Here is a 25,351-nt window from a genome sequence, read left to right on the forward strand (position 1 = left end):
AGGGATTCAAAGTGTGCAAGGAAAAAGGGCTGCACCCTTTCAACCCCACCACAGGGATCAAGGGGATCTCACAACTGGGTTTAAGCTCCAGAAACCCTTTGTGCACTGCCCCAAAGCTTTGGGATCCCAGAATTACCTCAGCTTTTCCAGGGAGTTTCTGGCCAGAGTCATATCCCTGCTCTCCCATCGCTTCCTCCACCCTCCTGAAGGTTTCCCCACCCCAAAACTGCTGCCACCCAGGATGGTCCACAACACCTGACAGGCTCTGCTCCAGCACAGAAGTGACCAAGCCTGGGTTTCTACTGACTCACATCTCGAGGTCTCCAGTGGGGCTGGCCAGTGTCTAAGAGGCTCCTGCTCTGCTGTGGGAGTAACAGGATCTCTCTCTTTTCTCCCTACTCGCTTGGATTTATGAGCTCTGGAGGAGTTTATCGCCTTCCACGCCTCAAAGTTTGGCTAAAATCAACTGGATTGTGAAGGAAAGATGGAGATTGTTGCTGGGAAGAAAAGAAAGGAGGGATAGGCAGAGTTGTTGCATCAACTTTGTTCAGAAAATCAGGCTAAAACCTTTCCCAACCTGCTCCTTTTTCACGAAGTGTTTCTTATGACATTTTCCTAACAAAAGTGTTCGGACTTTTCATTTAAAATTACACTTCCCTTAGAAAAAGTGTACCAAAAAAGGTTAAATAACCCCTCAAAGCTGACATGCAACATGAGAATAAAAATCAGGAAAAGGGAAAAGGGTCATTAACACTTGTATTTAATTGCAAAAATTAAAAACTTTTTTATTCTTCTTACATACAAATCTCATTTATTTACATACTTTACAAGCTTTTCCCAAGTATTTACAAAGTTTGCAATATATTAAATTAGGACCATCCATAAAATTCTGCATTAAGTGCATATTCACATTCTTTTTTTTTTTAATCCATCACTAAGTTTAGTGTTCAGCATTGAAACAGTCTTTATGCATATATAGCTTTACTTCCCAGCACCTCTGAGCCTTTAGAATGTGACTCCCCTCCCCAAGACAAGGAGATAATGCTAAAAATAAATCACCTGCCATTTGTTTGAATCTCCAAAGCAAAGGGAAGTCCAGCATCTCCCTTGTCTAACTCAGCAGGACACTAAATCTGCCCTTTACAAAGAGGAGGTTCCTGAAGAGGAGGATTTCGAATTCTACCTATAAAATTTACCAAGAGGAGAAAAGTTTGGTTTGCAGGAAGCAAAAACTCTTTGTGCACCCACCAAAATGGCCTCACCCCAGGAAATGTTCCGTTTTCTTGGGGGCCACGGGGATGAACGAGGACCTGGGATTGGGATGTGTGGAAATTTCCCTCCTGCAGGGAGGGAACAAGAGGGTTTCAAGGCAGAAGGATCCCCTTTTCTGAGACACTGGGGATTACAGAACTCACATCTCTACCATGAGATGCTCTCCTGCTCCCCACCTCCTGCTGCTGCTGGAGCCCAGGAGGCCATGAGGGAAGGGAGGTGCTTTGATCCAGCCCAGACAAAGCAGCTTCTCCTCCAGAACATTCCAAAAACAAGGCCTGGTGGGAGAAGCTGCAGTCTGGAGACTCATGGGGAATCTGACTCAAAAGAGACCCCTCAGGGGAATCAATGTGTGCAATAACAGTGGGCAGGGAAAAAAATGAAAAGGAACAAAGAAAGCAAAAAAAAAAGAATCAATAGGAACTGCCAGGTTGGCTCCCGTGGGGGCCGCTGATTTCCTGGTACTGCAGTAAATCATAATAATCCTTTCTTCTCCTCCTTTCAGTTACCCTGAGTTCAGGACTGACTGACAGCACTGGTCAGTGACCCTGCTTTGGGGAGCAGCTTTAAACCACGATCCTCCTGCCCTGCTGATGGGGACAGCCCGTCCTTCCAGCCTGGCAAGGGCAGAGGTGCCCCCTCCTCTGGGCTCGTGGGTAGTACCGATTTCTGGGGTGATTTCAGAGCAGCTTTGCAGCCTTTGGGATGTGGGGTGAGGAGGAATCCATCTCCCAGCTCACAGGCAATGAGCTCTGAAGCACACAAAGGGATTTTAAATTGTTTTAACTGGGGACTTGTGTGAGCTGGGAAGAGTGGGAGATTGTCCAAACCAGCACAGAGAGTGCAAAAGGGGAGCTGAGGTGAGGGAGACCATGGTGGGACACCCCCCTTTGAGATTCATATGATCATGGCTGTGAAACCTCAATAGCTGCAGGAACAGCCCTGTCCCACCTCAGCAGGCCACCAGGACCACCAGCCTCTCCAGGGAAGTCCTGCAGCCTTTCCAGGGACTCTGGGAAGCTGCAACTCTGGATGTGGAAGACAACCAGGTATCAAAACCTCCCTTTGGCCATCCCAGTTCTGCCATTGTGGCCTCACCTCTGGGTTTCCCACCGTGGCTCCTTGCCTGCCCTGGGATGTGGAAGGTGGGAGCACCACTCCTCTGGCAGCTGGAGACAGGAGCTGCCCTGGAAGCTGTGCTGCAGACTGGGGCTCTGCACTTGGGCCAAAATTGACTCTTTATCAGCAGGAGAACTGCCCTCCTGTTTCAGTTTAGCAGCTAATTCCTTACAGCCTTTGGAAGAGGAAGAGAAAATATACCAGAGAGCTTAAAAACAAATGATGTAAGCTCCAAAGGGAGTGAGGCTGGGACATATGCAATGTATCTGAGACAGAGCTGGAAACTTATGCAGAGCCCATAAAGTGCACTTGGAAGGCTGCTCTGCAAACAGGCCAGACTCACCAGCTCCTGTCCAACCAGCTGCAACTCTTCGAGGAAGGGAGAAGCACTACGTGAGAACATTTCTGCTAAAAACCTGCCCCTTCCTCCCCCCAGTCCAAACAACAATGTAAATAGATCCATTTTCTCTGCTTCTTCCTGAAAGAGCCAGACAGCCACAATGGTTTAAGTGTGACTCTCAAAATCCAGGCATTTCACAGACACTTGGGAATTGTCTCCGCAGCTCTTTTACAAGTTACAGTCAAGGACACTTAGCAGTGACAGTGTCACCAAACCGCCGCAATCTCAGCAAGAATGGCTCCAGCAGCATCTCTGAGCAAATGCTTTACAAAAATGGGTCAGATACAAAAGCAGTAAGAGGTGAAGTAACCTGGTCAGCCTTTGAATTTGATTTGAGAAGCTGCCAAAGTGTAAATAGCAACAGTCACTAATGAGGCCCTAATTCTGCCATCACTGAACTCCCAAATTTCCATTAACTAAGACCCAGGCTTTAAGAGGAGGGAGAGGGGTGGTGTGTGTGTGTGTGTCTTGGCATGTACAAGATTGAATGTAGTGTCATGAGTGTGAAATACACTCCAAGCAGTGAAAACACTAATGGAAGTTCTATTAGTCCAATTCCCTTTAATACTTGGTAACAAATTATATCAGTCCTTTTCTATCCTGAGAGAGCCAGACTCTCTCTCCCCTTTTGGCTCTACTAGATCTGGTGTGTGTCCAGCACCAAGGGCCATGCACAGACTGACACAGGTGCTGGGCTTGTTCGCATTGTTTTGACAGGAGAAAACCAAGGGTTATGCATAGAAATGTTTGTAGTGTCAAGGCCTCAGACTGAATTCTTTGGAGCAGGAACTGTCCTCTGCCTTATTCTTGTACAGGAGCCAGAAGTGGTCATCCCACTTGGCAGCTTTTATCAACTCCCAATCAGATTAGCACAATGTTTGCTCCCATTCTCCTCAAAAACAAAGGCTGGACAGACATTTTCCCAATCTGTCATTTTACATGTACCTAAAATATTTACAGAGAAAAAGGCTCTTGCTCCTGAGAACAGAGTTAACTCGCTGTCAACCAAAACCCCTCCCAACTCCATATTAACAAGTGTGAGAGAGTATGTCCTGAACTCCAGCCCTGGCCTATGAGTTCAGCCTGACACATCTGTAAATGATCTTCAGCAGTGGGATCAGACCCAAAGGATCAGACTTGGAAGGGACCGGAGCATCCGCAGTCTGCAAAGCCCGAACCAGAGCCTCTCTCAGGGCACTGGAGACAGCGCTGCTCCAGCAGCAGGAAACACGCAAAGGCAGCTTGGAAAGGACCCAGGAAAAACCAACGTTCATTCTGAAGACAGAGTTCCAGGTCTGGAAGGAGTCAATGCAAAAATATGCCAGGGAAGAGGGAGGTTTCAGGTGCTCCCAGAGGTACCGAGGGCTGGGAACAGAGGCAGTGCCTCCAAAAACAAGGAGCAGCTGAGAATGGCTGTGCAGCCCTTGGTGTCTGAGGTGAAAGCTGGACAGAGCTGCTCTCTCCCAGCCCCAGCTCCATCCAGAACTCCTCCACTGCCAGCACCTCTGAGACTTGTGTCGGTGTTTTTGCAGGAAAGGAAGTGGAGGTGAAGAAAAGCACAATTACCATTTGACTCACTCACAACCTGCTGACAGAGAGCTGCAGAAGGGTGATCACAACACAGAGAGGTCTGAAGGGATTCTTTTGGTACAAGAAGGATGCAGTGGGTGAGAGTTTCTGCCCTCAGGCTCAAGGCTCTCCCCAGGCAGGGAGCAGGAGCCAAGGTCAGCTCTGCAGGGCTCACACAGCTGCGGACGTGAGGGAGAGCTGGGACACATCACCAATTCATTCCCTTTATAGAACTGGGCCTGACTACACAGGCTCAAAGCTTCCTCCTCAGGAGGAATGTACACAGAAATGTCACACACCCCATCCACTCCCAAACCCCCCAGGAAGTTTCAGAAGTGCCATAATCCACAAAGAACATAAGGTGAATCTCATCCTGAGAAATCCATCTGCTGCTCCTGGAAAAAAAAAACCCTTTGCTGCAAACCCAGGGCTTACCTGAGGGGACAGGGAGGGTCATAAATAGCTTGAGCTTCTCCCAAAATACATTTGAGGAAAGGCAAAGGATTACCTCAAGGGTCAGGAAAATAGTCCTTTTTAAACACTGTAAACATGCAGGGTGGCAAAGCTGCCTGCCCCAGTTGCCCTGGCTCGCTCCTCTCAAGACGTTGCCTTGGCTTCAAAGCTGAAAGTCTTCTTGTCCTGGGAACAGCTCTGTTTTCCCACCCCAACATCCTTAGCTGGCAGCTCCATCACAAATCACAGCTGGCTCTGTCCCTCTGGCCATGAAGCTCATTGTCCAGTGATCTGTGCTGGCATAACCTTGGGAAGAGGCAATGGAGAGGCTCTGTTAGATGGGCCCATCCTTAATGAGCGCTCCCATTTCCACAAAGGGATGTGCTCATGCTGGAGCTCTTTGGAAAGATAATTCCCTCAGTGGGCACTGGGTTTGTAACACCCATTGTGCACCCACACTGCTCAGCTTGGAGCATCTCCAGTGTTGCAGTTCCAGGCCACAAACTCACTCAGGATCACTCCCTGTGCTGTGACAAGCATGCACACACCAGCCTGGAGGTGACAATGGCACAAACCACCATCCCAGGTGTCAGACAGAAAAGACCTAGCTGGAAGCAGTCTCCTCATTCCACTCCCAGCCCCTTCAAGCCACAGCTCTGGTACTCACCCAAATCTCCAGCTTCTAGCTCCACCTTGAACACCTCACAGTGTCCTCTGCACGTGTCCAGAGGTGACACAGTCAGGGTGAGCTGCCCACTCCCAACAGCAAAGAGGCTGTGCAGGCTGTAGCTCTAGGACAAGAGGAGAGGATTTCAAAAGCTTTCCTTGGCTCTGTCTGCCCAAAGCAGGGATAGCCACTGCCCTGCAGGCAGGTGAAACAGAACAAACAACAAGTTTGCTGCTCCACCAGTTACCAGTGGAGCACAGAATTTTAGCTGAGGTCAGCTGCATGCAAGAGTTCTCCTCTGCTCCAAGGCAAGGCAGGGCCTGCACATCCCCATAACTCAGGAAAACACAGAGGAGGAGATCAGGCCAGTGAAGTGTCTCAGAATAAGTGAGACTCACTGCCAGGAACAGCTCCTAAAATGCAGCTCTTAAAACAATTCTGCCCAACTGTGCTCAGAAAGATCTCACCCAGCTATAGAGCAAGGCCAGACACATCAATGGAGCAGGCAAGGGGTGTTGGAACAGGGTGATCCTTAAAGTCCCTCTGTTTCTGTGACATTTCCAGCTCCAGGGGAGATGGGCACAAGGTATCTCCTTCCCCAAACTAGACACAGGTGCTGGGAAACACAATCACCTTGAGATGCCACTTTACACAGGGATGGACAGAACTGAGACAGCCCCAAAAGCTCCTTTTCAGGACTGAATCAGCTAAAAATGCCCTGCAAATCCCACAAAACCTCAGAGCTGCTGGGAGACAACTCATGGACAGAAAGAGAATGCCTTTGGAATTAATTTCTCACCTTATTCCCCAAGTCTGGGTGGCGGATGAGGAAGCAGCTCTCCAGGGACAGTGTCTTGGGGAAGGACAGCAAAGAGGAGGCAGGGAAAAATTCCTGGAGAATCCTGGATCTATTCACAGACTTGTTCCTAAACAAACCAGCCCATATTAAAGAATCATCATACAATGATAATGTTTGCATTAAAAAGCTACTTTCCAGATAAAATTCTTGCCAAATGTTCATGCTTGATAAACAGCATGACAGACTGGCCCTGGGAGTCAGGAGCAAAATTCAACCTCAGCCTCTAAATCTGCTCCTCCCCACTCTCTTCTGGGCTCCTGCACCAGGACCATGTAAAGATGGAGCAAACAGATCCTTATGGATACCTGAACTTCATTTCCCTCTCATTTTCCCTTAAAATGATCCAATTCATTGACCAGATCTATTAATTACAAAAGATGCAGAGAGGTGGCATCATACACAACCATAACTGAACCCACACTGTGAGGCAGGGGGGATCCAAGGTTATTCTCTAGACCAGGAAATGTGACTGGAAAAGGCCAGGTGAGGCTTGTTATCTTTACATCCCTGTCTAGGGAACTGATTAATTCTTCTGTACCCTGACCATCCCTCTAACAGTGCTGGCTCTGAGACCTCAGAGAGCTCTGAGTTGTTCACATGTCTTGTTCACATTAAAGGCTTTGGCAAAGAGCTTTTGGATAAAGGGGCAGGATGAGAGTTGGCTGTATTTCTGCACAAGACCAAACACAAACTGCAGGGTTCTTTGACTTTCCATTACTTCTCAGTGTTTGCAGAAGTCATGGCATCTCTCCTCAGTCAGCACCAGTGGTGGAGGATTTCCACTGAGCAGACAGAGGTGATAGAAATGTGAACCAGCTGCCTCAGGTGATTTGATCACAGTCCAGATGATTTACAGCCTGAAGAACAGTCCCTAGGATAATTTTATCTTAAAAAACGAGCAATAGCTGGAGACCAAACACCAACTCTCCATTTTTAGTGCAGAAGTCTCGTCCTCTGAACAAATCAGTGCCAACAAGCAGAAGCAGCCTGAAACCCACTCCTGTACACCCTCCCTCCAGTTAAACTGCAACTGGGTTCACACAGGCAGAGCCTGAGCACCCCTACAGAAAGGATGTGTCCGTCCATCCATCCATCCATCCACCCATCCATCCATCCATCCATCCATCCATCCATCCATCCATCCATCCATCCATCCATCCATCCATCCCATGGTTTCTCTGACTCACCAGGGAAAGAAAAATGGGCAGCTCCATAATTCAGCTGAATTTTCTTCTATTATAACCTCTGCCAGTTCTGGATCCTGGGACTGAAAATGCTTCAGTTCTTCATAGGAGAGGTGCTGCCCTGTCTTAAAGAACATGAAACAGAGATAAAAGCTGTGCCCACAGGGTTGCCCCCTGCTCCCATTTCCCTCCCACTAGAAAAGATCCAAGAGCAACAGCCACATGGATTGCTGAGTGTCCAAATGCAATGATCATTAGTCAGAGGAACAATGCAGGGAGCTCTTTCCTCCCACATCTTTCCAGGAGTGAAATATCTTCTTAAACATGTCCTGAATGAGCAGTTTGAGTTCATGGGTGAAAATACTGGGCAGGGGTTTTGGGCTTGTGCTGTTCAAGAGTCTGGACTCATCACCCAGCCTCACCAATCCCTGCATTACCTTGATTAGAAAAGGCTGATGTCTCTGGAGCTTTTCTGATAGCTCTCCGAAGTCTGTCACTATGTGAAGGCTTTTCACAGCAGAACAGACTGTGCAGTTTGCAGGAAGTGCAGAAGTGTTCTGTCTGCAACCTGCTGCCCACCAGTCCTGGCATTCTGGGGAAGAAACAAGGGAAACCTCTTTAGTAAAACCAAAAATGGAATGGAAAGGAGACAAATTCGATTACAAACTCATTATCCCTAACATGAAACACTGAGATTTCTTATAGTTTCTGATGGCTGTAACTCAAAAAGAAGCAGCTTCACCAGCAGGGAATGTTTCCAGCACATTTTGGAGATAGAGCTGGAGGTTGTGAGCAATAGAGAGCTCATGGAAATTCCATTTCTCTGTACACGAGGCACACAGGCTCAGCTACCCTTCCATGAGCAACAGAGGGATGGCAACCATCATATGCAGTGTAATTAAACTGAAACAACTCCATAAGCAAACGAGCAACCCAAAGGTGTTATCAAGGAGGTAACACCCAGTAAACCAAAAATAGATTCAGGGTGGAAAGAGTAACTCCCACATGGCTGGCACTGGTGTCATGAACCCTGCTAGGACATACCTGAAATCATCACCCTCCCCTTTACCACTGTGTTAATTTAGAAATTTGTCCCAGGCAATTGTTGCCCAATCTCATGTGATGTGCAGAAGATGCTGGGAAATGATGTGCAGAAGATGCTGGGAAATGTCAGATTTCACCAAGACATGCTGCTGCTGTTTTCATTCATCCCATGCATTGACTTGAAGATGAAATTGGGAGAAAAGTCCCAGTATGAGCAACCCCTGGACCACTGCCACATTTATTTTAAATTCCAAAAATTGTTGTTACACCACAATCAGCTGAACTGGCCTACAATGAACACTGCATATGTTTACATCTTCAAAAATTTAATTTTTACATGAAAACACAACTTGATGCCTATATTCCACCTCCCTCTTCCAATTAACAGCTGTCCCAAAAAACTAATAAATATTAAGAGAAGGGACTTGTTGCCGCAGGGAATGAGCAGGACAGTGCTGAACACCCTCTGAATTTCTGTGGAAAGGATGCGCAGAGCAGGCACCACTCTGATAGGGTGTGGCTCTAATTTGCAGAACCACACAAAGATCAAATTCCAACTCCTGGCCCTGACAGAGACATCCCAAACTCCCACACTGTGTCTGAGAGTGTTGTCCAAGCACTCCTGGAGCTCCAGCAGCCTCAGGGCTGTGCCCATTCCCTGGGGAGCCTGTTCAGTGCCCAGAACCCTCTGGATGAAGAACCCTTCCCTGATATCCACTCTAAACACCCCTAACACAATTTATTCTTTGGAGATACAGCAGCAGGCTGTGAGAAATGGGAGAGCTTAATGGAAATTCCACTTCAAACACGGATTTTATGGCAGTGACAGCCCTGGTTCTGCAGCCTTAATCCAACAGGAGAGGCTTAACTGGGGCAGTGGCAGCAAACCCAACCCAGGCCTGATCTGTCAGGGTGGGTCAGGAAAAACCCAAGGCCTGGGACACATCTCTCATGAAATATTCAGAGATCTGTCCTCACCAACAGGCCCACCCTGCCAGCACATGCCAAAACAGCCCCAAAATCTCCTGGACATTGCTGCAAGCAAACCAGGAAAAATGGAGGGGATGGCAAAGGGAGAAAGAAGAGAGAAGTCTGGCTGAAAAATCAAATATGCACAGCTGCTTTTTGGGGCAAAAAGACCATGCACAAGCTGCTTGTCACTGCCACTGCAATTTCCAGCCACACTCATGCTCCTGCACAGGGCTAAGAAGGGACGAGCAGCACTTCATAGGGAAACTCTTGTTTTATTTTCCCCTCTGACATCTGCAATGGGCCACGAGGAATGCTACAGAGGATTTATGTTCATTGGGACATAACAACAAAGAGCAGACTGGGATTCATTTTGCTTCTTTCTTGCTGAGTATTTCCAACTCCCAAATGCTGCATTTCCCACCCTACTGCTGGGATATGGACTGAAAGGGATCAGGATATAATTCCTAGTCTTTCTGGAAAAGGCATCTACACTGCTTTCAGGGGAAGGGGAAAAAAGGCAAAACAAAGTGTAAAATCCTTCTTGCAAGCAGAAGTCCCAGTCCCATGAGAAACTGCTCCAATGTACTTTCCCTCCCTGCTCACAAGAGAAAAAAGAAAATCTTTGTTCCACTGCCTGTGGAAAGCTTCGGTTTTACAACAACAAAAAAACTCAACTCACAAAAAACAGCTGGTCAGTGACAGGAAACAAAAGGCTGAAAGATCTCACCAGAGAAAGGGCAGTCGCTGTGAAGAGAACACGAAAACATCTCTATGGTCTGTCATCAGATGGGGCATAGCAAGGCTGTAATTTCTCTCTGGGCAAAACTCAGAAACCTCATCCTTAAGCATTAAGCACAGTTGTCCCCAAATTTTCCCTCTGGGCTCAGGGCAGTACCCCACTGAACGGATGCTAATCAGCTTGACAGTACAGAGCTTGATTCCTCTTTTGAGCCAGCCTGGGATATTTGCATTCTCAATTGCTCGATTCAGGAGGTGATTTCTTTTCCCCATGAATAACCAGAGCACAGCACTGGCTGAGATGCATTTCAAATGCTGCAAGTGGGGTTGTGGGATTTTTTTTTTCCCCTAGTAATTAATCTTTTAGATTTATTGTGGAGGGTGTTAGTCTGTGCACCAGCATGTGTGTGACTGGCATGACAAGTACAGGCAGAGCCTGCCCTTCCCAGGGAGGGTGGGAGGAGAGACGGAGCACACAGGAGCCAACTGCCACTGGGGACCAGGGCAGGATTTTACCCAGGATGCTGATTTTGTCTCCTTACCCTCCCTGCATTCCTTTTACATTATCACCCTGCCTGCCCAGACACCCTGGGGATGGCTCGGTGGAGGCTGAGCGCTGTCTGTGCACACACACACTACTCAGGGATGCAAATGGAGGATGCTCTTTTCATCCCAGCACAGCCCTCACACCATGGTCACATCCACTCCCATCCACACACTGAAGTGCTGGGCGTGGGCAATTCTCCCTGAGGAGCTGGAGTGCAGGAGAGCAGCTGGAGCAGTGACACATCCAGCTATCCATTACAGGACAGAAGTGTGGCCAACTTCTCTCTGCTTTCTCACCCCTTTTTGAGGGGCAGCCTTTGGTTTGTCCCACAGAACTTCAGTTCCCCATCGGCCAAAACCACCTCATATTTCCTTTTATGTGTTATTATTTCTCCAGAACAAGAGCTGCCTTCTCCCCTGTGTCAGGAGAGCTCCTAGCAGAGCCAGGCCTGGGATTTTCAGCTGCTAACACAGCACAGACCAAAAGATAACAATCTTCCCTCAAAACACATCTATGATTAATACTACAAGGAGTTTATGACTCTACTTTCCACTATGCAGAAAAATAATTTTCAAGTCACCCTCAATTTAAAATGAGCACCCCGCCCTTCTTGGCTGTTTTCACAGAGGATCTCCCAAATTTTTGGCTGCCCACAACACTAGAGAGGGGTGTGTGTGCACAGCCCCAGAGATGCTGGGTGTGGATGATCAGATCGTAAACTCAAGGCTTCTGAGAAGATCTGGCCCTGCTTCTGCCCATTGCAGCAAAGCAAATGCACTGATGGAAACGTGCCCACATGGATGTGAGAGCAGGATCCCAGCAAGCCCTGCTCTCTTCAGGGACCCTACAGAGAGTGCAGGATCAATCTGCCACTGCAGAGGGTTCAAAGGGAAGCCTCTAGCAGGGGGAACTTTTGTTCCTGCAGGATACAGAGCCAAGGGCTGCTCCTGACCCTAACAAAGTGTTCAAAACACAAAAACCTCCTGCTTGTAACACTGCAGGTGCTGAGGCAGTTTGCTGGCTCCCCACCACGCTGCTTTGCTCCCCAGCACTCAGGGCTGCAAGGCTGAAGCAATCTCCACCAGGAAAGCACCTGCCAGGTCTGCACAGGCAAGTCTGGTCCCAGGGAGACCCCCCAGGACTTCACAGCCCCCCAGGTGTTGTGTCTGCAGGGGCTGCTGCTGCCATCACCCACAGGCACTGACAGGAAGCTCCCCAGAGGACTGGCTGAGGTACTGAGCAGCTGCACAGCCTGCAAAGGCTGGCTCCAAATCCCAGATCCTTCTTTCTGAGGATGAGACTATTCCCCAGACCTACCACATACTTCACTGGGGCCAATCCTTGGAATATTCAAGCAAACATAGAATGAAATCCTTGGAATATTCAAGCAACTTCAGCAAGCATTTTTTTCCTGCAGGATACAGAGCCAAGGGTTGCTCCTGACCCTAACAAAGTGTTCAAAACACAAAAACCTCCTGCTTGTAGCACTGCAGGTGCTGAGGCAGTTTGCTGGCTCCCCACCACACTGAACATTCAAGCAACTTCAGCAAACATTGGATGAACTCAGGGCTCCCAAGAATGGCTGTGCACTGAATATTCCCAAGACATTTCTCTGTCCTTTCTTGTAGTTCCATTGTACAAACCTGGCTGCTTCATTAAAAGGGGATTCTCTGCCCCTCTGCCCTGCTCAGGTGAGACCCCACCTGCAGAGCTGCCTCCACTCTGGGACCCCAATACAAGAAGGATGTGGAGCTGCTGGAGTGAGTCCCAAGGAAGCCACAGAAATGCTCTGAGGGCTGGAGCCCCTCTGCTCTGGAGCCAGGCTGGGAGAGCTGGGGTTGCTCATCTGGAGAGGAAAAGGCTCTGGGGAGACCTTGGATCCCTTTCCAGTGCCTAAAGGAGATCCCAGAGAGCTGGAGGGGGATCTGGGACAAGGTCAGGATGAGGGGGAATGGCTTCCACTGCCAGAGGGCAGGGATAGATGGGATATTGGAAGGAAATTCTTCCCTGGGAGGGTGGGGAGGCCCTGGCACAGGCTGCCCAGAGAAGCTGTGGCTGCCCCATCTCTGGAAGTGTTCAAGGCCAGGCTTGAAGAGACTTGGAATAACCTGGGATAGTGAAACAATTTAGGCATCAATTCACAATCACAACATTTACACAGCTAAATCCCATCATTCTTACTTTACAGATCTAGGAATTCCAAGCTCTGTAGTTACCAGTGGCACAGTTTGGGAGAGGCATTTGGAGCACTTTGTTGCACAAGCAATGTTTCCATCTTGCTGCAAATTCTTCACTAGGCTAAAAATTAATTTGATCATTTTTAATGTCATATCAAAGTCAGGCTAAACTGATGGGCTCCTAAGTAAGTCAGGCAGGAAACAAGGATTATTAATTACAGCCTGCAAGTCCTGATTAAGGACTGCATCACAGTGGGGCTTTAAATATACACTACAAAGAGTGTCCCTGTTCAGCACCAGATCCTCACCCCTCCCTCATATTGAACTTTTATTGTAGCTCTGGCTATACTGAATATATTTACGCCACGAGAAGAAAGCACCTCCCAGCTTGGTTCACAGCATTTTTAGGAACAGCAAGGAACAAAATAACAACTACAAAAAAGCCCATCAAGAACCCCTTTATTGTTGTTCTGAGTAGAAGTCAACAGCTTGAAGAACTACTCGTTCATCTCACTAATGGGTAACGGCTGCTGCACCAGCACAGGGATCATTAGTCAACCCCGAGCAAGGCATGAAAATGATTTTGATCCAACCAGACATTGTGAAATCAAGTCTGCTGAGCCGAGCCCAAGAGGAATTCACAGTCCACTGGGACAAGAGAGCATTATTTCCAGGAGAAATCTGCACCTACCAGTCTCAAGAATGAAAAGCAGGGGCCAAGCTGTCAGGAAAGCATCCAAAGTCCAGCTGCACCTCTGGTTACCTGCCCCAGTGACAGCTTGTGCTGCACGAGCAATCTGCCTCAGAGAACAGCTTTGGAAACAAATCCCTCCCAGCTGCTGTCACCTGCCTGATGGTGGCCTCAGCCTGTGCAAGGTTTGACATGTCTGTGTCACAAGTGCACAGAGAGCTCTGCCAGGCTGCTAAATGCCTCTGCAAGAGGCCACCTATGGCAAACATTGCCGGGAAGCAAATCCAAAGTAAGGATTCACTCTGCAAATAAGGAACAAGAAATTTTGGAGGCTTCACAATATAGAAGTAAAAGGAAGAGTATTTGTGTTCCACAGCACCACAATGGTTTGGGGTTAGTTTACTGCCAGCAAACCCAAATAAACAGCTCACTGGCTGAACCAAGGCCAAATTAACAGAGTATGAACAGCTTGGCACCACCCTGCCCTGCAAAGTCAGCCGTTTTCTTTCCCCTTTGAACGAGCCAACACATGTCTGCTGGTTGCTTTCAGGTTATATCATAAAAGGGTTGTTTACACACACAAAAGATCAGATAAACTGGCAGCTGTGCAGTGATGGGAGGCAGCCCTGCACATGCTGTGACCCACAACCACCTCCAAGTGCTTCAGCCCCCAAAGCGGGTGCATGAAAAACAAGAGCAAAAACCAGCTCAACTTTGCTGAGGAAAAAAAAAATAACATCCTTTGAGAGCAAGAGGAGAGGAAACAAGTTAGAAATCAGCCTCATTGTTCAACCCTTTATTCTGAGCAGGCCCACGCTCCTTGGGCTAAGGAATGGCTCAGACAGAGCATGGGCTGCAAAGCCCATGGGGAAAGGCTGGATGAACACCTGGGTGCTCAGCTCACAGGGAAAGGTTGGATGAATATCTGGGTGCTCAGGAAAAGGCTGGATGAACCCCTGGGTGCCCAGCTCACAGGGAAAGGCTGGATGAATACCTGGGTGCTCAGCTCATTGGGAAAGGCTGGATGAGTGCCTGGGTGCTGCAGGATGAACCCCTGGGTGTTGAGCTCACAGGGAGAGGCTGGATGAACCCCTGGGTGCCCAGGCTGCTCTCAAGAAGCAGCAAGTCTCCATGCAAGGCAGGCATGCTGGATGCTCCCCTTTTGCACAAATCTATGCCAAGGATTAAAACTCTCCAAGGCTGGAGTGAGAGAAGCATAGGGAAAAGTGCTTTGCCTGCAAAGGGTTAAGATCAGAGAAGAGACAGGGGCTGGCCAAGTGCCAAGGCAAGCCTCCAGCTAAACCCAAGGTGGGCCAGCCAAGAGGCAGAGGCTGCTGCCCTCTCCGAGTAACCAGCTGCTGCTCTCCCCCAGTAACCCAGCCTGCTGTGACCCATCCCCACAAATAGCTCTGGCACCCAGCAGGCTTTAGTAACACACTGACAGGCCATTTACAAGGTGTTACTAAACACTGCTCCTCCAGCTGGGCTCCTTTCTCTACAATAATTACACATAAAGCTGTAAACATGATTTTAGCCCTACTGGTCTAGGCAAAAAGGGGAATTTAACACTTCTTCTCCAAGCTGGGGATAACTTGCACAGGATCTCTTTTCCAGCACTGAGATCCATGTCTGCTTTTGTCTGATTTTAGGTGTGCTGAGCATTTATTGACCCAGCTGATTCTGGGCTGTGCAGGATGAGTGTGCCCAGGACCAAGTGTCATTATTAAAAGAAAAACTGGATTTTCTTTGAGGTCATTACAATCCCTGCTATCAGTACAACGTACAAATTGTCACACTGGGCCACAGCCTGGTCCCCACTGACAGACCTGCTCTGCTGAGGTTTTTGAGCTGCAAGGACTGAAATTACCATAAGCAGACACATGAGTTAATGTGAGAGCAGCTGAATGCTCTGCTCATCACATCATTGCATGGCTGGCAGGAAACAGTTACCAACCAGCTGACATCAAAAATCATATTTAGGTATTAACAAAGCTATAGGGATGACATAGTTGTGAAGGAAAGAAAAATCAAGTAGAGGGACCACCAATGTGGTTTTAAAATTTCTGTTAAAAGAATAGAAAACCTCTTCTCATTTGGCTTTACTGAAGACTTTGAGAGCTCATGTATTCCTAATGCTTCCTAATGCTTGCAGGGGAGAGAGGAGCACTTGTACCCCTATTTTGCACCAGAGAACTGAAACACAGAGGGAATCTCCCCTTTCCTCTTTTCCCCAGATCTGGACTGCTGCCCAGCCTATTGCTCATCACTTCTGAAGACTTACAGGACTCATAGAGACATGAAGGATTTTATGTGCATTTAAATAACAACTCCACACAAACTCCATCCCAGCCTGTGTGAGAAATTCATCCACAATGCACAGGCCCTACATTTTCCTGGAATAGCATTAGACAGCTGTGAGTTAACCCATCAAAATACACTGTGTTCTTTACAGCAGGTAGACCCAGATGTCTGACAGCCCAGTGCCATTTAGAACCTCTCTGGGATTATACATGAAGGGCTGATGTGCCAAGAGCAGCCAATGTGACCCAGCAACAGGGTTTGCATAAACACCAGCTCAGGAAGAGCAAATGCAAACCACATTTCCAGAGAGCTTTTCCCCAACCACAGGGATCTTGCCCTGGGAAAACAGCTGGAAGAGAGGCACAGACCCAAGGGTCCAAGAGTCAACTATCAAGGAACAAAGGGTGGGAACATAAGGTTTAATATGGGAATTGATTTGGGGAAAAAAAAAGTCAGCAAGAAAGAGAGCACAGAGACAGGCAAAAAGGAAATTTACTTTGGACTCAATCCTATAAACAAGGCAAGAGAGTGTTGTGGATGCTGCTCCTCACCTCGGCTGCTCAAAGGTCCACCCACAGCCACTGACAGACAGACAGCCCTTGTCACCCACAGCACAGCTCTTGGGTGGAAGGCACAAGGATGGAGGGCAGGTCACCATCAGCAGGAGGGAGGGGAGAGCACATCCTGCACCTCTGCACCTCCCAAAGCCTCACCACCACTCTGACTGGAGCTCTTGGCTCTCAGGGGAAACCCAACAACTGAGCTGCCCTTGTTCTGCAACACAAACCTGGCTGCTCAGCCCACACCTCCCAGCAGAGCAGGCTCCAACCTCAACAGGAACAGAACCTCAACAACCTCAACAGGAACACAACCTCAACAGGAAAGCTCCCCAAAGCTCAGGGGGGACAGCACAGCCCAGGCTGGCCCTGCCTGCCCAGGCACAGAGGAAGGAGCCAGACCACCCATGCCCATGGCAGGGTAACGTGTGCCAGCACAGCCTCCAGCTGACAACAGGTGGTTTCCAACAGGAACAGCCCAAGCTGGCTTTGAACTGGTGCCCAAGCACAGAAAGCTCCAAGCTCCATCCTCAGCCCCCTCAGAATTTTCATCCCAGAACCCAGATTGGGAAAGGAAGAGGAGTCTGTACATTGAGTCCCTTCATTAGTGGTTTTCTCTGCTGCTCAGGCACAGTGCAAACATCTCCCTTCTAGAGACAGGAGACTCAGAGGGGATCTCATTAAGGCATATAAATATCTCCAAGGGATGCCAAGAGGATGTGCCAGACTTTTCCATGTGCCCAACAACATGTTTTAGCCACAAAGTAAAACACAGGAAATTCCACCTCAACCTGAGGAGGAACTTCTTTCCATGGAGGGTGGCAGAGCACTGGGACAGCTGCCAGGGAGGTCATGTCCCCCCCTCTGTACCCATCCCAAACCCACCTGTTTCAGGTGACCCTGCCTTGAAAGTGGGGTTGGACTGGGTGTCCTGCAAAGGTCCCTCCCAACCCAAACTATTCTGGCATTCTGTGATCAGAGAACACCAGACCTGCCTGCAAGACCCAAAATTCAGCTTTACCCCTTCCCTTCAGCAGATCACAAGGCCAAAATTAGGGGCAAAATAATACAACAAATAAAAAGCAGGGCTGAAAGGGCTTGGGGGATCACTCAGCCTCAAGCCATGGAACTGCCTCTTCCAGATCCCTGCTGGATGGCTTCACCAGTGTCCTCTGGGCAGCAAGCTGTGATGGTGACACCAGTGTCACTGGGACAGTGTCAGTGGCTGCAGCTGCCTGCTGGGAAGCCAGGACATGAGGGATTCCCACAGGAACCCAGCCAAGGTTCAGCCTGGGTGCTGCACTCTCCCATTTAAATAGCCAGGGTCTTGTCCAGGATCAAAGTCACTCCAGCCAACCCCAAGTCAATCTGTTAATTGGGACATGCTGTGGCTTCCACCACAACCTAATTCTGTGCAAAAGAGAGCAGGAACTGCCTCTCCCCTCTCCTCTTTTCCCCAGAACTGGATTGCTGCCCATCCTATTGCTCATCACTTCTGAAGACTTACAGGACTCAGAGAAATGAGGAATTTTATGTGCATTTAAATAACAACACTCCATCCTTCCCTTTTCCCTTGTTCCTCTGGATGGTTCCCCATCTCATCATTCAGCTGATTTTTCCAAAGGTAGGCCAGAACTGCTCCTGCTCTTATTTATCTTGACAAGGAGATCCTCATGGTTTCAGGCAGCTCTTGTCCTACAAACTTTAGCTGTGCCAAGGAACCTCCCTGGGCTCTTCTCATCCAAAGGGACCCTGTGGTAGCTGAAGGAAGAGCCTGTCAACTTTCTGGACAAAATCTGATTGAACAAACACAACAGAACCACAGAATGGTTTGGGTTGGAAGGGACCTTAAAATCCATCTTGCTTCACCCCATGCCATGTGCAGGGACACCTTCCACTGTCCCAGGCTGCTCCAAGCCCTCTCCAACCTGGCCTTGAAAGCTTCCAGAGATGGGGCAGCCACAGCTTCTCTGAGCAACCTGTGCCAGGGCCTCCCCACCCTCACAGGGAAGAATTTCTTCCTATTGTCCAACCTGCCTTCAAATTTAGCTAATTTCCCCTTGTCCTGTCACTCCTGGCCTTTGTAAAAAGTGAAATAACCATTAAAATTCCCATTGGATTCCACCTCAATACAGGAGCAGGGGGTGTTCACCCATGGAAAAGCTGGAATGAAGCAGATAAGCAGGCTCCTAATGTCAAGTGCTTATCAGAGCCATCTTCTCACCTTTGTTTTTCACTCCCAGAATATCCCAAACCATGAGGAATAAGAGGAACAATGAGGGATACCCTGTCCCACCCATACAAATTGGAATCAACAGAACTCCCATGTCAGCAAGAGGGAGGGAGAGAATGCAGAATGGTGCTGGCATTTCAGGGAGCCCTTTTTAGCTCTGGCAGGAAGGTCAGAGCCAACACAGACATCTCCAACACAATGAGGTGCCCAAGCTAAATATAAACATGACAAGGGCACGGCTACAGGAGTTTGTTTTTACAGTGTGCCACATCCCTGCTCAAAATAATTCACAGCTTTATCATCACTGACAGTCTTTGTGTTCCAGCAGAGGCAGAGCCCAGGCTTGCACCCACCTGCCAGGCTAAGTCAGTGAAATGATTAACCAAGAATGAGAAATAGCCAAACTTTTCCATTTCTATTGTGCCATTCTAGGAAAATCTGGGATGTTGCTCTCCTGTGATGGGATCACCTCACAGGGAACCCTTATCTGACTTCCTCCCACACACACACATTGCCCTTAATGTCACATAAACATGACAGCACTCAATCCCCCAGGCCTTTCCCAATATGCCACTTGGCAAAAACTCCTTTTCCTTAAACCAGGCCACAAGTTGAGGTTTTTACACTTTGCTCACAGATATCAAGATTTGGTTAAGAAACTGGTTTTGCCTTACTCAGAAAAAAACAAGAAAAGGTGACATTTCCCTAGCAGAGCTATCTCAGTTCTGGTTCTCAGAAGTGCAAAGATTTCTAGAGAAAAAGGAACTCTTGTGGAAGAAAGACCCGAGGTGTTAAAAGCAAGGAAAAGAGAATGTGCAAGAAGAAAATTATCAAGTTAGATATAAAATATGCTTCAGTCCCAGTGAAGCTAGAAATCAGGCTGCTATTTTTAAGTTCAGTGGTAGGAAAAGAGAAAACCATGATGCCAAGCCAGCAACACATTTGTGGCACCCTGGAGACATTCGAGTGACTCTCGTGGCTGGTATTTAAGTTGGTATTTCTTGCTAGGCTTATGTTCTAGCAGGGAAAACATTTCCTTACTCTCCAACATGTACTTCTTGGCAATGGGCAGGGACAGCAGGCGGATGTGCCCGACGAGGGAGCCCCAGGCCTGGGCTCTGGAGAGTGGTGCTTCAGGTGGCAGAGGGTTGTAGGGCTGGATCACCAAGTAAACAGTCAGCAACACCAAGCCCAGGGTGAGCAGTCCCTGCAAGGGAAAACAGACACAGAGATAATCACACTGCAAGGAGCTGAGGTGTCCTCACACCAGGACACACCTTCTGCTGGTATCAAAGGGCTGTGGCTGTGCACCACAGCATGAACATTCCTTATTTTTGCTGTGTCTCCTCGTTCAGCTGCAATGCTATTTATGTACCCAGAGTTGTCAGCCAGTTTTATTATTAGGGCTGTCCACGGATGAAATTAAACAGCCTCCAAACCCAAGCCACACAAACAGCTCTGTTCCTGTATTTTAGCACTGCAAATAATCCAGCATGAGATCAATCAGGATTATCTACAGATAGTTCCTTTTCCCTACCTAACCAAATAAAAGCTTGCACTCCTGCCATGCCTCTTACACAAGGAAAACCCTGTGGCTTTTGCAAACATCCGTCAAGCCTCGAAATACTTTGGCAGAGTTGGCACCAGCTCCCTCCTCCATACCAGAATCCCAAATAAGCCTTAAAGAGATGACATGACGCATTTCTCCCCCTGGCCAAAGTCAAACTGAATCAACAGCAAAAACAAGAACAGAAGCTGAAAGTTCAAATTTGCAGTTTCCTGTTCTCCTGCCTCATTTTACAGCTTTTCATAGGACACAAGGAAGAGAGCTTGAATTTTTTTCCCAAATAAAATCCATTGCAATGGATTTGTAGAGATGACACTAAAGTATTACTGAATATTATGTCAGTGGGAAGCTTTTTAGACTTGAAGCAAACATCTGGTCCAGTGGAAGGTGTCCTGCCCATGGAAGGGACTTGGAACTGGATGATTTTTAAGATTTCTTCCAGCCCAAACCAGTCTGGGATTGAATGGTCTCAAACCTACCGAACAATAGCATCCTTTCACTCACTTTGCAAAAGTTCTTACAGAATCTTTTAGTTCAGGCTTTTAAAACATTTTTCTACCATCAAGAATGATGATAGTAGCTTTATTTCATAGACCAGAAGGAGAATAAAGACATGTAGAAGTTTGTGGCAGGGTCAGAAACAGAGCCATGTTCACTTCATGACTCAACCCTGAACTTCAAGAATCTCTTTCCTTCCTCACATTTCCATTCAGGATGCCAACACTGAGAATCTTAGTCTGAAAAATCAATCCAAATCTAATTATTTAATAATTTATGGGAAAGGAGGATGTGGACAATGTAAATTTACAGCACACGTGAGCAATTCCAAATCTTGGGCAGCTGCTCTCGAAGCAGGTCATGGCATGAAGGAAGGAAGTTACACTTCTAAAAAAAAAACTTTATTTTTTTAAATAAAGATCTTGGAAAATTCATCAAGAAAATGCAATGGGAAATAAAAAGCTCAGGTGCACAGGACCATCAAATGTTGTGTTCATGCACAAAACTCATCTTACCTTGTAGAGAGCCATTAAGACAGGGTACCGTGGGGGGCCCCTCTGGGGTTCGTTTCTTTCCAAGAGCTGCTTGATGAACTTCTCAATGGCCTTTTCTGACATGCCACACTGGTGGCCAGTCTGCCTCACCAGATCAATGGTCTCTGAGAGCTTGTCATAGATGCTGAGCTCGTTGGCTGAAAGCTCCATGGCCTCCGAGGAGAAATCCCTGAGGAGAGACGGGGTGTGTTAACAGAAATCACCTGCAGCCACACAACCCCACATCACAGCCATGCCAGGAAGGTGGCAGTGCCCAGCAAAGAAGGAAGATCCTCTGGAGCACAACACTGAGCTGCACTCCTAACAGCCTCTGCTGCTTCAGGATCTCCCACCGACTCAAAGAAGCCGTGAAATTCCCTGACAAGAGCAGAACCGGCTGAGATTCGCAGCTTATGTAAATGAACAAAGCTTCCCAGCAATCCATGAAACTCCATTTATTCATCTCCTCCAAATGAATCCGTCCCATAAAGCAATTGCTCACCGAGTACAAAAGCCAACAATACAAAGCTGATCATCACACACAGCAGCCCTGCTAAGCCCTCCCGTGCTACGATTTCAGTGGCTTATTTTAACCCGGATTTGTTTTCATTAAATCCCCCGTCAGCAGTGGGACAGGACAGAGAAACAAGCAGAAAGTGTTGGGCAAAGTTCGGCAGTTTACAATTTGTTTAAATTTTCGCAACCTAATGTCAAAGCCAACTGATTACTGAGTAAGAGCAACGTGAGAGCAGCTGCCCTGCAGGCAGCAAAGCCCCCACCTTCCTCTGCAAGCTTGCCTGCAGGTCAGAGATGCCACAGAACTAAATATCCCAGCAAGAACTGCACTGTGCTGGGTGACAAAATGGCATTTGACAGCAAATAATTTCTCACTTATATAAGAACACACCCATGAGGGATCAACATTCAGTTGCAAAAAAATAAATAAATAAAAGTATATTCCTCTACCACTCTGCCACAAAGGCCTCTTTGAGAGCAGCTGATGGGCTCAAGAAAAGATGTAAAGAAATTGCTGGACAAGGTACAAGCTTCCAATGTGAGAATCACGCTGCAAAAACTTTTCCCATTGCCTGACACTGCCTGGGGGAAAGGCAGAATCTGCAGAGTTTTGCTTTGCCTCTCGTTTCTGATGTGGGTAACACTAACCTGATCAAACTGGGCCAGCTGGGGGAGAGTTGAGCAATGCTCTGCCCTGAGAGCACAGCCTGAGGATCATCACATAAAAACACAATAATCACAGCTGCAAACTGAAATCACACCCCTGTCCCCATTTTGCTCTACAGTTTCCTGGCCCCAGGAACCAGCTCATGAATCCACTTCACCCAATTCACCCCAGATTCTGTCCCTGCACTGCGAGAACTGTAATTACTGACAGGGCTCTGCTCACCTGAGCACACACTGACCAGCCCTGAGTAACAAACCACCTCAACTCAGATCTGCTCAGCTGTCATTTGTCCTGGCTGCTCCCACGGCACAAATCAGCCACAGCTCTATGTATGGACAGAACTAGAGACATGATAAAGCTCAGATTTGAACTCTGGTTTGCTGACAGCTCTCCCCTAAACCACCTACAAGTCACAACTCAAGCAAGGGTGATGTTAGTATCTTCTTTTTAGTGCAAATCTGGGATGTATTTTCAAAAATCCCCACATTTCACAGCTTCAGTGGTTGCTCTTCTCCCCACAGGATCTGTTCTGCCCTTTCACACTTGTTTATGTGATCACATGGAGCATCAGATCAGGAAAATTATCTGGCTGAAAAATAACCCTGATTTGTTTCAGCAGCTGCCTAAGCATTCAACTCCAGCAGTTAATGTCAGATGTTATATTAACATCAGTGTCACATTTCTAGCCACAGCCACAGAAACACCAAAAAGGTAAAAATGCCAAATTAAAACTCAACTCTGAGAACATACTGCACTGCACTACCAGGTTAATTAGCTCCTGGCCCTCTTCTACCAGCATTCCCTGCATTCCATGCAAATATTTGTCCCAGATCTTGCCACCTGAGCAGCCCTATGGGCAAGCAAAGCAGGTTGGGTCAATAACATCTCATATTAACCTCTCCAAGACAAGAACTTTTTTTTCCTCATCTGTAAAGCACCTGCCATGCACGTGACAATAAAAACAAGCTTTACTAACTCTTTCATTCATGCAATACCCTGATTCATGGAACAAGCAGGAGCCAGCACATCTGCAGGATATTAAAGGCCTTTTCCCCCCCCCCCTCCAGCTTTTCTGGTTACTGCAGTTGCCTGGACACTGTAATTGGTGTGCTAAGTGGTCTGAAAGATTATCTGGTGTCCTCTGGCTCCCAAGTGCCAAAGCTTTCCCCTTTGAAGCAGTCCCGTGGAGAATTCCAGCAGATTCAACAAGCTTCTCCTGCTTGCAGGATCTGCCTGGAACCACTTATAACAAACATCCCCACAGAAATGCTGTCAAACACTGTGATTTCCCCTTTTTCAAACAACACAAAAATCCTGCTAAAATACAACACTGAGATATATCCCAGTTCCCACCCCTCTCCACTCTGAGGAAACACCTTTGTAGACAGCCCCTGTAAATCACACACACTGAAAACCCAATCCAGCTCCTTGACAAATTCAAGAGTAACTCAATCCTCCAGCTAGGAAATAAGGCATCATGCTCCCACATTGCTGGGAGAACAGATGAGGCCTTAAAAAAACAAATATCAACCCAATTATTTCCCTTCCTATCCCTACAAAATAATAACAACAGGCTACTGTACCCTCATTGCCATCACAAACACTGAGCAGGGCTCATCCTTTGCAAACCCCTTAGAGAGAGGCCTTTGAAGGAGGAACCCATATGTTATTCTGGTTTTTTATGAACTCCAGCGGTCCGGGAGGAATCAGCAGTTCTCTCCACGAACAGAAACAGTGATGGCACTTGGCTGGCAGGGTTTGCACCCCAGCACCCAGCTCTGCCCACAGACCCCAGCGTGGTTAGTCCAAGGCTTTACAAGGTAAATATTTAGACAGATACGGTGCTGGAGGAGTCTTTAAAAGGGAAAGCTCGCTCGTCTTGCGGGTGAACCTACAGTGATGTACATATATATAGATATCAAAATATATTCCCATCTGCTTGGTGCCGCCTCTCTCGCCCTGCCAGGGGATCAGGTCCCAGCCCTGCTCTGAAACCCCTCCGAAGGGATCCCGGCTACAGCCCCACGGCCTCGCCCGTGCTCCTCTGAGGCACAGGAGCCCCAGCCATGGGGTATTCTTAAAAATAAATCAATAAACTAAGCAGGACACCCCCCACCCCGGCCTCCCCAAGCCGGGGATCCCCCCGGCCCAGCCCGCAGTCAGAGGCCGCAATCCGGGCCCCCCGCGACCCCCGCCCGTGCCCGCGGCCTCACCCCGCTCGCGTCCCGCCCGGCGGCTCCTCCCGCTCCGGCTGCGGCCCCGCCCGCCCCGCTCCGCTCCGGCTCCAGCCCCGGCCCCGGCCCCGGCTCCTCCCGCGGCGGGGCGGGCACGGCCTGGCCCCGCTTCCGGCTTCCGGCACGGCCCGGGGCCTGCGTGCTGCCCGGGGATCGCCACATTACCCGGGGAACCAACACCGCCCCAGGACCGCCGCATTGACCGGGGAACCAACACCGCCAGGGGATCTCCGACAGTGCCCGGGAAACCGACACTGCCCAGAGAACACCGTCTGGGGAACCCCAGCAGCACTGCGAGGGGACGCCACACCGCTCAGGGAACCAACACTGCCCTGGGGAAGCCCCACATTGTCCGGGGAACCAACAATGCCCAGGGACTACCAACACTGCCCGCGGAACCGACACCGCCCAGGCAACCCCCACATTGCCTGGGAACTGCCACATTGCCCGGGAACTCAACACTGCCCGGGTCTGCCACATCCCTCAGGGAACACCGTCCGAGGAACACAAACACTCCCCGGGACTCCCAACACCACCCAGGGAACCCAGCGCT

At 48.5% G+C, this 25,351-nt stretch overlaps 1 protein-coding gene across 1 annotated transcript; it reads right to left on the reverse strand.

Moving 5' to 3' along the window:
- Positions 1-738: 738 nt before the first annotated feature.
- C23H6orf89 (chromosome 23 C6orf89 homolog) lies at positions 739-24,806 on the reverse strand. Its single transcript, XM_059488080.1, has 8 exons — positions 24,778-24,806; positions 21,364-21,571; positions 19,825-19,990; positions 7,961-8,115; positions 7,527-7,648; positions 6,280-6,406; positions 5,481-5,604; positions 739-5,119 (listed from the first exon to the last, which is right to left on the reverse strand). Exons 2-8 carry the CDS (start codon positions 21,550-21,552, stop codon positions 5,034-5,036), a joined length of 969 nt encoding a protein of 322 aa, XP_059344063.1. The 5' UTR covers positions 21,553-21,571; positions 24,778-24,806; the 3' UTR covers positions 739-5,033.
- Between the last annotated feature and the right edge of the window lie 545 nt (positions 24,807-25,351).

This window comes from Ammospiza nelsoni, chromosome 23 (assembly GCF_027579445.1).
Source record: "Ammospiza nelsoni isolate bAmmNel1 chromosome 23, bAmmNel1.pri, whole genome shotgun sequence".
NCBI classification, from domain to species: Eukaryota; Metazoa; Chordata; class Aves; order Passeriformes; family Passerellidae; genus Ammospiza; species Ammospiza nelsoni.